This window comes from Ylistrum balloti, unplaced genomic scaffold (genome assembly GCF_031769215.1).
Source record: "Ylistrum balloti isolate Yb309-2 unplaced genomic scaffold, AGI_CSIRO_Ybal_v1 Utg370120, whole genome shotgun sequence".
Lineage (NCBI taxonomy): Eukaryota > Metazoa > Mollusca > Bivalvia > Pectinida > Pectinidae > Ylistrum > Ylistrum balloti.
This window is the reverse complement of record NW_026782137.1, coordinates 1,322,096-1,334,913: the sequence shown is the minus strand read 5'-3', so window position 1 is coordinate 1,334,913 and position 12,818 is coordinate 1,322,096. Positions and strand designations below refer to the sequence as shown.

At 35.0% G+C, this 12,818-nt stretch overlaps 1 protein-coding gene across 1 annotated transcript; it reads left to right on the top strand.

Annotated features, from left to right (window-relative positions):
- The first annotated feature begins 894 nt into the window (after positions 1-894).
- Positions 895-9,971, top strand: LOC132550377 (sister chromatid cohesion protein DCC1-like). Its single transcript, XM_060214436.1, has 11 exons — positions 895-921; positions 1,570-1,740; positions 2,149-2,314; positions 3,014-3,148; positions 4,031-4,121; positions 5,155-5,293; positions 6,459-6,547; positions 6,798-6,874; positions 7,014-7,091; positions 9,320-9,468; positions 9,734-9,971. Exons 2-11 carry the CDS (start codon positions 1,601-1,603, stop codon positions 9,840-9,842), a joined length of 1,173 nt encoding a protein of 390 aa, XP_060070419.1. The 5' UTR covers positions 895-921; positions 1,570-1,600; the 3' UTR covers positions 9,843-9,971.
- Positions 9,972-12,818: the final 2,847 nt, after the last annotated feature.

The following is a 12,818-nucleotide window of genomic DNA, read 5'->3' as shown; positions in this document are numbered from 1 at the left end:
TCATTATCAACAGTTACTATTCTCCCGTCTGCATTTATTGAAGAAATATATGTTGGTTTGTTTTCGTCTTGGTTTGAATACATTAAAAATTAGAAAACTTTTTCGGTCTATCCTAAACTCATATTGTTTAGCAGCCTGTCACTGATAATTGGTGGCGCGGTTCCTTGCTCTTTCATAATTCTCAACGGCATTTCTACTACTTCTGTACTTTTTTTCATTTTTCTCTACACTGTCTGTATCGCTGTTCATTAGTACAAATTTTTCTATACATTTCACTTTTTTACAAAGTAGGCCCATGATTCCTCCAGATGCTTTTCATACATTTCACCCCACTTATTTTCATCCAGCTCTAGACACATAGATCTATTCCAAGTTCCTTTGTAGAAGCAGTATATCTTGTCTTGTGTGTTTGACCGGAGCTTTGCAGTATAAAGGCAGATGTGGAAAATCTTGAGTGACACCTGTAAATGCATTAATTAACACTTTGAATGTAAATTATGACTCCCCGTCCCTCTTGAACACTGTTAGTAGATATGTCATATCCTTTTACGCAGAATCCAGATATCAAAGTCACACGTGTTAGTTTTGGGCAACGTCACTGTTAATGCTATCCTAGTTCTGTATTTGACATACAATAATCTGGACTATATGACAGATATTGCCGAGGATAACAAGACATGGAATATTTCAGTTCATTACATGATTTCCTCTTTTATTTTGTTCTGTACGTTTGTCACAATATATATATATATTTGGCGAGTATACTTATCATCTCTTGACTGTTACAGGACATAGAGATGTTCATGTTGTAGTTAGTACTACCTCCTGTCTACTTCACTACTTCCGGTATAATTGGCGGGAGTTACATTTTGACAGCAATATGGACACCAAAATGAACGATGTAAACAACGGGGATCTAAGGTACTTTAAAGTTGAATGCCAGTTCTAGAATCGGTTTTGACAGTCCTATGGCTGATGAGCTAACAGAAAAGCATTTGAAATATGACTTTAACCATGTCATTGCTGAAACAACGAAAGTTTATCGAAGAACACAGGCGCTTGCCATGAATCAGATATTGGACTCGTCTACATTGTTGATTCATCAAAAAGGCAAGCGCCTTTCAACATGTCCAGTTATTCCGATAATTCTGACATTCTATCGACTTTTTCTACATCGATCTGATCCCAAACCGATATAGATAAAATCGACGGTACGTCAAAATAATTCGGCTTCATATCCGATTTGTAAACATGTTCAACTGATACAAGATCAGACTTTCGAACATAGTTTTCAGTACACATACATACTAGTTAACGACATGACATCGTCAGCTGGTTGCGATAATTCACTTTTAACAGGTTGTGCTAATACAGATGTCTGACATTCAGACTAACGACAAACTAATATCTTGGTTAATACTTCATTTATTCATTTTGCCGGTGGTGCACGTGCTGTGTCTAAATATTTCAAGAATGTATAATATTCTGATCATGACTTCCTTCAAACTTAGTAAGGATCCTACAATGTTTTGTTTTAATTGTTGACTTATGCAAATTTAACTTGTAAAGCTGCAGGTCTTTGGAGGATATAAAACTGGTGATGGAGTATGCCAAAATAGACCCAGCCGAAGTTAAGCCTGCAATCCAGTCCATCTGCTTTTCAGAGGAGTTGGACAATGATGCTGTGAAGTTATTGGAAGTGGATGATTCGGTTCTGACAGCTCTTGAAGCTGGAGATGAGTGGGTATTTTTCTTTATTTTTGTGAGTTTACAGTAGGCCAGGATCACAAATCCCTGAGTAGACCTACATGTATGCTGGTATATATATAAGTAAAACAAGGATGCTCTACTTTTTATGTGTGATGGTTTCAAAGGCTTTGATGGGCCAGTGGCCTAAAGATTGAATGTGACGAGAACGTGTTTCAAGTTTACATAATATGGAACATTGGTGTACTATTTCATAGAAGATAATAATACATATGTGAGTTCTGAAATATTAGTAAACACAGAAAATTGTGTTTTCTTTTCTACTTAAAAATCATAATCTTAATAGTTTCTACGATAGTTTTTGCATATTCATACTTGTAAATAATTCTGAACACAGGATGCAGAGTGGGACAGGTATTGATAATATTTACTGGTGTACAGGTTGGTGATTCGAGGAGAGAAGACGGAAGGTGCTGTACTATGTACTGGCAGTAAAACATATGACATAAAGGAAGCAGAAATATCCAACTGCATGCTGCTACTACCAGAGATGGCATTGAGTCATGATTTACCAGACAAGGGTGATCCAAATGTCAGTTATAGACAGGTTAGACTTTAACACAACATTACTGTTTATCTGGCTATAAATCTGTCTGGTGATCAATAATTCTGCCCACATCTATTACATTTTCAGTAGAAATATGCCAACCAATTCTTCATTTGTCCTGTAATGATGCAGTCCCAGTACTTTAAGTCAGAGGTAATGTATTGGCCATCTGGTTTAGTCTGGGATAAATGAGTGCAGTGTCACTGATATCATGACACTTTCTGAATTCTCAGTGCATTTTTTTTTTTTTCTGTTTTTATTTAAATGCATTTAAGTGCATTTAATGTTAATCTTTCTTCTTATGAATTAACCGTTGCTATCTTAAGATTTATAAAATTTTGTGTTGCAAGTACATGTTTTATAACACGTTCTTATAATTCATTGCAATATGAATTAATCATATTGTTTGACCATAGTTTGTAGTAAGTATGGTTGACTAAAAAAATCAGAAATCACATTTTATATCATTTTTGGTTTTGGGTATTGTAGATCAAATTATTTCGACCTTTTCCATAAGCATGATGGCAGATGTTGTTAGCATTTGCTAATTTGTTCTTTATAATGTTGTATTGCTCTGTTACTGACGTTTCCCTGATGTGTAGTCATGAGAAATTAGTGACTGTTATATGATACTGCTATTATCTTGTGACACCTTAGTAGGATCAAAATGAACAGATTATAACTGACATGCTTTTGCAGGTGACCTCAGTATTACACAACTACTTTGAGCTGCGGCCATGTAAACCTAAGGTAAAGAAGCTAAAGATGTTACTGGAAAAAAATATGTACAATGGCAAAGAGTGTGAGGAAGATGAGGATCACATGGATGAGAAAGTGAGTCTCATTGACAAGGACATACTAATATGACAGGGTATTCTGCCTGTATAGGGCTTAATTTTTGTCACACTTCTTTTAAAACCTTAAAAAAAATTCTTGATCTGATGTTATGGTCAATCAATTAGAAGCATTGGGTGCAAGTTAAATCGACTGATTATTGTATATGTGTTGTTTTTTTTTAGGGGGTGGGGGGGAGATCACTCTCACTCTGATTACTGAACAAGCGTTGTCTTGATGAAGCATGACGGTTTAAAATGTGAACACATATCGATATGATTGCTTTATTTCCTGTATACATTTATTTGGTAGTATCATGGGTTAGATGGCTACATTGAAATTCAGAAAAATAATTTGCATATGTTCAATAGAACCAGGAAATAACAAAGGGGTAGGGGTGGTATGAAATCAAGGTTTTTACAGAACAGAGATATTAAAGAATTTTCAAACAGAACAAGATACAACAACTTGTGTTTAGTCTAACAGATTTTTTATATTGGTCTAAAGAACTTAGTTGTGATTGTGTCAGACAAACATTTTAGAAATCAGGCATATAGTACTGGCTTTGATTGTGGTTGCCACTCAATTTGAAATTTTACATAAAACATGACAGTCACCACTCCATGAATAATTATCAGTTGTAGTTTATAGGATATTATATACATAAAAAACATGTTTAACAATCTTGGCTAACTAAACATAAATTATATCTCCTTAGTAATAAATAATTTGAACTATTAGTTTGTTATTTGTGCATACATGTTCAAAATGTTTGTTTCACAAATCATGAACATTTCACAGTAATTTCCAAACAGTTTGTGTACATGCAATTGGTTTTTGAAAGTACTATTAATCTTACATTCATTTTTGTTTTCTATGCAGTACACGTTTCAAGATCTTCTGAATTTAGTACAAGCAAGTGAAGCAGAGATCACAGCAGCTCTGAAGAAACTACAGGCCTGTAACCTTGAGGGTGTGTACTATTTAAACAATTTTGATATTTTATGTATTTTACAGCATTAATTGCAGATAACCATAACCATTTCAGTATATTTATACTTTCAAAGTTTTATCTCTATATAACATTACAAGATTAACATGTTTACCCTACTAGCATGGAAACATTGACTTTTGCACTTGCACATGAAAATGTTACAGAAATTACTTTTGCCAAACAAATAGACTTGTTTCCATTTATCAAAGACAGTTGATGTTTTTCTAATTGATAAAGAATGAAAATAATTTTTTTTAAACTATCAATATGATACATCATTAATGTTACTAATATGGTAAAAAGAAATTGATTACATATCTACATTGCTTTCACATTTTGGGAAACTGCAGTGAAGTGTAGAGAGTACTGTACTGTTAACCTGTTTCACAATGATGGCATGAATTAATTTTTTACTCTTTATAAAAATACATTTTGTTTATTATGTTTATTAAATAAGACATGAAATATGATAATCTGTAAAAATGTTTCTGTTTTTTTATGTTACTGTCACACTAAAAGCTGAATTTTCTATCACCAAGTTGTTGTGAAGAGTCACCAGTGACTATTTTACTCATTAAACCCTCTCCAACTAATGACTGACTTTGCTGGAGTTATTATGTCCATACCAGCAAAGGTTGTTCTGAATTAAATTTTGATGAAAAGTCACTGACGCTGATGTGCCCCATAGAATATAGTCTTCGGGAAATTGCTCCATAAAAACATGCTACATTAATATTGAAGTGTTCTGTTCACTCCACCAGTAACTGATGTTCCAAATCACAGTTTTATAAAGGAATATAGCTGAAATTGAAACATTTCGCTGTTATATTCTTCTTTTGTGTTCAGGATTTTGAGGTTTGTGAGTGAACAGTTTGATGCAATATTGGTAATATTATCACCTTCATTGCAATTTACTGTTAGGTTAATTTGTGCGTTTTACAATTTTACTCCCCAAATACATGGATTAGAATTTTGAATACTTACCATCAGTAGCATGTTTTCTACATTGCAGGATATTGGCGTGTATTGCATTTTGACTTCTTAACCCAAGTACTTAACCATATCATACAGCTGTCAGAAGAGAATGACTGGCTGCGGAATGGTCTCCCTTTAGAAGACTGCTGTCAAACATTAGAGGAGCTCTTTCCAAGGTAAAAGAGGTGTTATATTCCACTGCATCCTCGATATCCAAGAGGTAAAAATCACTCACTCTTTTCACCCTTGGATTGCTCTGGGTGCGACACCTTGTGGACAAGACGAAAAGATTAGTTTGATTCTTTGATGTACATCGAACGAATCTCGAGGTCACATAACGGTATATTGTAATGGCATTGAAGTTGGGTGTCATTCCTTTACAATCTGAAAGAAGCATATCAGCCTATGATTGGTCAGTTTATTTCTCATGAAACCAATCAAAGTACATCACTTGTGCCTTCAGGTTTGTCATGACCTGTTACAAGGGTGCAAAAAGCAAGTGATCGTAACCCCTTGAGTATCTAGGATGCTGCAAGGGGTAAAACATTTTAAATTACTTCATATTATCAAACAGAAACTACAACACCTGACCTGAACTATGTAATATTCTTCTTTTGACCATTGCAGTTGAGCGACAGGGTTTTTGCTGGAGGAATGAAAAAAAAAACCAACTCCGTAGCAATCATCTCCCTCGGTTTTTCCAACTAATTTATTTCCAACTTGAAAGAAACTGAATTACAATGACATGAAGTTGTAGCTATCTAAACAGCACAAAGATTCAACTGAGATATGACGAATACTTTAATCTTATCTTGAGGTCTCCTCCCTCAGTTTTCATTCAATTCCTTTGAAACTAATAAGACTCTATAACTGTGATATGAAATTGTCTTTTCCTGAATAGATTCTAGATTCAACAATTTTTAGAAAGTATTAGTGCTTTTTGTTTTTTGTCTCAGCGTTTTCATCTTATTCAGAAATTTCTTAGCTCAGTTTTTGTTTTTATCGATTCCTCTATAAAATGTGTCATCAATACACGTGGGACTGTTTTCCCTCATAGCATTTTGACTTAATAAGTAAGATTTATTGCCCTTTGTTGCCCACTTCAATTTTCAACAAAAGTTATTGCTAGGTTTAATTATGATATGAAATTGTGCTTTTTTCAATGGTATATTTATGTTCATTTTAATACATACAATGAAATACTTTTCTTTATCATGATGTAGGTTATATTGTTGTGTCCTGTCCTACTCTTGCTTACATATAGAAATGACACAGCTTTTCAGGCAAATTGCTTGTGCATTAGATTTGTGTTTGTTACATTATTTTATTTTTGTATTACAGGCCAGTTATAGAACATGTTGTTAATTGTTATGCAGACAAAATGTCGTCACCAGCTAGTACAGAAGATGATGACTCCCGCATGGAAATAGGTAGAGTCTGAATTGTTTTTTAGAAAATCTGGATATAACCATAACTCTTTGTGACACACATAGTGAATTTGATATGGAAGAAATTAAAAACCTGTCTGATACCTGATAGTTGTTACAAGAAACTTGTGTTGATATCTAAACCAGTCAAATTACTCAGATTGATAAATGTTTATCTCAAAATATTGTTGCTTTTTATTTGATAATGTTGTATACATACATTTGCCTCTATGCTTTTGTTTTGTTGTTACAGATACAGCCTTTTACACATTGAATGAAGACAAAATTTGCAGATTTTTTGCAGAGCTGTGCCTTCGAAATTCTGGAAAGGTATGTACTGTTTCATTAAAATTTTTCTTAATTCATGTTGTCATATTTTGAAAATACAATGAAATTTACATTCAGTGTTCCATTAATTTTGATAATGACACAAATATGTTTTTCAAATGATTTTGATATTTTCTTACAGTTTAACCTGCAAGAATTTCTGTCTGTTTGGGAGCAGAGTGTGCCATCAGGGATGAAGACGTATCTCCATCAAGTAGAGGTAATGTTCCTTAATTATGTTTCCACCTTGCATTGGAATAGTACCCTAACCCAATGAACAGAACAAATTTAACCCTGTTAGCTTGGTTATATGAAATAGTGTCACACTGGTAGTGAAAAAATATGGGCATAATTGATTTGTTTTAAGGTCAATATAAAACCGTTTGTAATCAACAGTAGAGAGAAGAAAATTAGTTACAGATTCTCCAAGGTCAAAGTAACTTTTCAGCTATTCCAAACTTCTGGAAAAGATTCACTGTATGTATATTTGTATATCATACACACTTGCATTCTCCCATTACCTGATGTTGGATTGTAGTCCATCTTCAAGCTTAAAAAAAGGTTATTGCTTCAGTAATGTCCCATTGTCATGGTCAGTGATCAATGGGTGGATGTTCTTCAGGGTTGAGATGTCCGTGCATTCTGCATTCTTCCCCGACATAGCCTATAATGATATTATTCAAATGGTTTGATCAGGTTTTCCGCTCTCTCAATACTTGTAAGATAATCATGGTTTGATCAGCTTTCCCCCCTCTCCATACTTGTACTATAATCATGGTTTGATCAGGTTTCCCCCTCTCTCCATACTTGTACTATAATCATGGTTTGATCAGGTTTCCCCCCTCTCCATACTTGTACTATAATCATGGTTTGATCATACTTGGGTTTGATCAGGTTTCCCCCTCTCCATACTTGTACTATAATCATGGTTTGATCAGGTTTCCCCCCTCTCCATACTTGTACTATAATCATGGTTTGATCAGGTTTTCCCCACTCTCCATACTTGTACTATAATCATGGTTTGATCAGGTTTCCCCCCTCTCCATACTTGTACTATAATCATGGTTTGATCAGGTTTCCCCCTCTCTCCATACTTGTACTATAATCATGGTTTGATCAGGTTTCCCCCCTCTCCATACTTGTACTATAATCATGGTTTGATCAGGTTTCCCCCTCTCTCCATACTTGTACTATAATCATGGTTTGATCAGGTTTCCCCCTCTCTCCATACTTGTACTATAATCATGGTTTGATCAGGTTTCCCCCTCTCTCCATACTTGTACTATAATCATGGTTTGATCAGGTTTCCCCCCTCTCCATACTTGTACTATAATCATGGTTTGATCAGGTTTCCCCCTCTCTCCATACTTGTACTATAATCATGGTTTGATCAGGTTTCCCCCCTCTCCATACTTGTACTATAATCATGGTTTGATCAGGTTTCCCCCTCTCTCCATACTTGTACTATAATCATGGTTTGATCAGGTTTCCCCCCTCTCCATACTTGTACTATAATCATGGTTTGATCAGGTTTCCCCCTCTCTCCATACTTGTACTATAATCATGGTTTGATCAGGTTTCCCCCTCTCTCCATACTTATACTATAATCATGGTTTGATCATAAATGTTTATCTAGTCACTTGTCAGCAGTAATATAGAGTTGAATTCTTGAGTTAAGCTGTACAAAGAATGTTACTGAAGTGTTCTGTTTGTTTCCTTGAAGTAGCCATTTTGGATAACAATCAAGCAATGTTTACATAGTTCCCTGTGTTTGAAATTCCAGGACTGTTTTCATACCAAATGTGTGATTTTCAAGGAAACAATTCAAAGCACAATCTACTCAAAGCTGTCAACTCCTTCTGAATTTTATTTTTGAGGATATGCAATAGATAAATATAATAATAGGAAACCTAGGTTCAGAAGCTGGATTCTCCTTAGTATGTACCGGGTATATGTGAAAAAAATGCATCTTACTCGGGGTCCTCCTTTGTAGATAAATGGAAGTCCATTTTTTTTGTAAATAAAGACTTTATGAACATGATACTTACATGATTAGGCCACAAAGAAGCCAAACAAAGCAATGAAATTTGAATATCAGCAAAAATCATAAGAGATTAGCAGACATACCTATTTATTTACCCAATTCATTGACTGAGTTCTCGATCCCATAGGGTGCTATATTTACAATCTAATTTTATATAGGAAGGGGTATTTTCACCAATTTTGCATTTCCAAACTGAATTTAGGAAAGATATAGTTTTGATAAGTCATTAGAAAGAGTCCTGAAAAGGTTCAAAACAGCCAGAAATTTGCCAGCTTGTGTAGATTATCCCATTAAATATATAATATATACAAATATATTGTACAGTAGATAGCAAAATATGTAAAATCAGTAATAAACAGTACAATGGATAGCAACACATTTGAGGTCTGTGATACACCATACAGGGGATGACACTGATTGACCGCAGCAGTAAGCCTGAAGTTATATGGTACTTCCCTGTTGAAAATCTCCCGGAGGATGTCGGAGAGCGTTTTGATGCTTTGTTTCGGACTCGAGAGAAGTGGACCTTAGATGAAATTTCTCCATTTGTTCGGTAATTATCTGATAAAATCTTCAAGAGTAGTAGATGTCAGTATTTCAATGTCTTGAAAATGTTCAGGACTTTATGAAATTTGATATTCATGATTTTTTTATGCTCGTCAATTTTATGTGGATGACATAACTTGAGGCCCGATTCACTTTTTAATTGCTAAACAAATAACAATTTGTAACTAGTATAAAATGAAATTCAAAGAAGTATTTTGTCTTGGGTGTTGAGACAGCTTGCATATGTTTATAATTTCTTTTTATCATTTTAGTGACCTGACCACAGCGAAAGTAGATGTAGGAGGATTACTGCTCAAGTATGCTCGCTCTTCATTACAGAACGGTATCAAGGTGTTCAACTCCAGAAAAATGGTCTCATGAAAGATGTGATATTTATCTTTTGGCTTCAAAGTAGCACTCGTCCCCATTACAGGACTGAAAATTGTTGAACAATTTGAAGTGTGCTAAACTAAATTGTTACTGATGGGAAATAAAATAAACAAAAAGAAATATTTAAGTTGAACTTATCTATCATGATTAACGGATTTAAGGAGAGATTAAGTGTATTACATAGGAAAGGATGAAGTTACATCACTTCTGACATTTATTTAACATGAGATTATCTCCCTGCTCAGCTGCTGATAAATCAGACTCTACACATGGGTGTTAATTTGTAACAGTTCAATTTGGTCCCATTCCTTTCCTTTGCCTTTGTTGTACATATGTAGTAAATTTGAAACTGTATATTCCAGTCCCTCCAACTCTACTAATGTGTGAAGAAAACTAAACGAAGACTTTTGATGTTCTTTAATCTAATATAAATGACACGTAATATGTTGTCAGAAGAAAGGTTTTCACCAATACCATTAAAACGTCCAAACAGAACCAACTACGTATTGGTTTGTTTATAAAAATTCAATACTCATTAATTTTAAGTGTCTCAATAGTGCTTGTAGGAAATGTGATCTGCACAAACCGTCTTTAACTCTGTACAATTCAACTAAATTGAAGGACTTTAATTTTTTGGATTCCATCTGCCTCTGTACTGGACCTTCATATAGGTCCGTATTCCATTTACCTCTATATCATATTCATATCCGTATCCTTTTTTTTTATCATATCCAGTTCTACATCTAATTGTGTTGAGGTCTTTCTCTAGTGCGTCTAATTATGCCCAGTTCCCTAGTAAATCTCGAATTACCTTCAGTTCACAGACTGTTGTGTCTTTAAAAAGCAGTTCATGTCCAGTTAACGTTCAGTTCACGATTTATTGTGTCTCGATTCACGTTTAGATCCGTATCTTGTGCATCACCTATCACTTTAAGGCCTGTAGCCATTCTATCTCCTGTTTCGTTTGAAGTCCGTCTCTTAAGTGTCTTGTGTATCATATTCCGGTCTGTATCTAATGCATCTCTTAACATGTTTAGGGCCACATCCACATTCATACACCTTTACTGTTTAACTTATTTTGATGTTCGAACGCAAACAAATCTCATGATTTTTATCTAATTTATTAAGAAACCAGAGAACATTGAAACATATTCCTCGATATCAGCACCACTTGCATGTTTAACAACCCTGACCCAAACCTCATCACCAACGTTCAGGTCGACCACAGCTGATGCCGAGCCTAAAGTAGCCCCATACGAAATAGCAGTACCAATGGTATCTCCGTTTCTGGACAGCTCTGTATACATGTAATGACTAGTTGATTTAATTCGTATGCTCCAATGGAAGGCATACACACCAGGCTGAGTACACATAAAGGCACCCGTGTTCTTGCTGTAGAGTCCACCAACCTGTGTTACGACGTTCTCGAATGCGATAGCATGCTCGTTCCCAGGATCCGTCAAAGTATGTGCGAGAATGGCGTGAAAGGCAACTATGGCACTCGTCGAACCTGAAATAAGACATCTAACGTAAACCTTGTCTACGTCTACATTCTACGTTTTATAGCACTGGACAGATATTGTTTGTGAAGTGGGTATGATTATAGATTGATAATACAAACCCGGCACGTTTCTGGTCAAACTGTTTCCCCATTTGTCGTCTTTATTTAAGTTTCTTCTTAATTTCGTTATTGAATGTGTTGTGGTGATAATGTCGTTGCTTGTCCTTCCCTTTTGCGAACCTAAATTTCTTTTAATTTCGCTTGTATTTGGCGCTCTGCTGGATGTCTGGTTTTTTGGCATTGGGGTTATGGAATGTAGCTGATTTTGCAGAGAGCTTATAGTCGTCTGAAGACCTTTGTTTTCAGTCCTCAGACCAGCTATATCGCGTCCCATGTCCATCATCTGATGAAGGTCGCTGGCATGAAGGCGTTCTAGAACGTCTGTTTGAAAAACAACAAGTGTAAGTAGTAGCTTTATGTAAGGATTCCGTTTCAACATTCAGTCATACCTCATTGGGTTTCTTTACATATACTTTAACCCATGAACGCAATTTATAATCAATACATGTAAAAAAAATTTTCATGTAATTACAATTAATTTCCGCAAATTTGCCACAAAAATGTACCAGTTTTTACGAGAGGTGTCGGAGAGAGAACGGGAAAGTGTCAGAATTTGTGTCAGTATTGTTTATTCAAATTTGTACAAAAAGTTACAACGTAACAAGAATTTAGGGCTACATTTTAATGTCTGCTCATATTTCATATCCAGCCAAGGAGAAACAGAACTATGTCTACAGTTTTATTAGTCAATATTGTGGAAGTATGAATAAAATATTTGTCCCTTCTTTCAAACATATATCACAATATTGTATCATTCTTTTACCGTGTTATCCTTCGTACAAAGTTCAAGGCTGGTCAATAACGGTACAAAGTAAGCAAGATTATATTACCAATGCGATGAACATCTTCAACGTGTCTTCTTTCAAGCTCCTCGAGACGAGCGGTTAGGTCTGATGTGACTGAAGCAATTCGCTCATCAATGTAGCTCACTATGTCGGATGGAAAAATGCCTGAAGGCTTGTTATTGTTCAAAATAATCTTTCCATTTGCGATGGATAACAAGAAATAAAAAAAGTAAACATGAAAACAATTTCTGCGAAACATTGCTGACAAAATACTGTCTGATTCTTGCGCAACGTTTTGGTAATAATTCTGATAAGAACATTATCCTGTAGACCTGGTTGTTTTATCTTTGTGATATTTCGGGGCTCGCTGGAGGATTTTTTTTTTATGTATCCTTTTTGTTTTATGTTTAACTAAATCATGTTAATTAACAAACAGCACAAAAAACGCCCTATATCAATGAATTAAAAAGTATGTTCAATATTCTTACCCCAGAAATCTCTCGTACACCCGTTTCACACATTCACATGCACACATACATACACTCACACAGATACTAGACA

Coding starts and splice junctions, on each gene's coding strand:
- LOC132550377 (XM_060214436.1), top strand. CDS start 1,601: ATGGAGTATGCCAAAATAGACCCAGCCGAAGTTAAGCCTGCAATCCAG. Junction 4,122..5,154: donor ACAGGCCTGTAACCTTGAGG/GTGTGTACTATT, acceptor TCTACATTGCAG/GATATTGGCGTGTATTGCAT. Junction 7,092..9,319: donor CGTATCTCCATCAAGTAGAG/GTAATGTTCCTT, acceptor TACACCATACAG/GGGATGACACTGATTGACCG.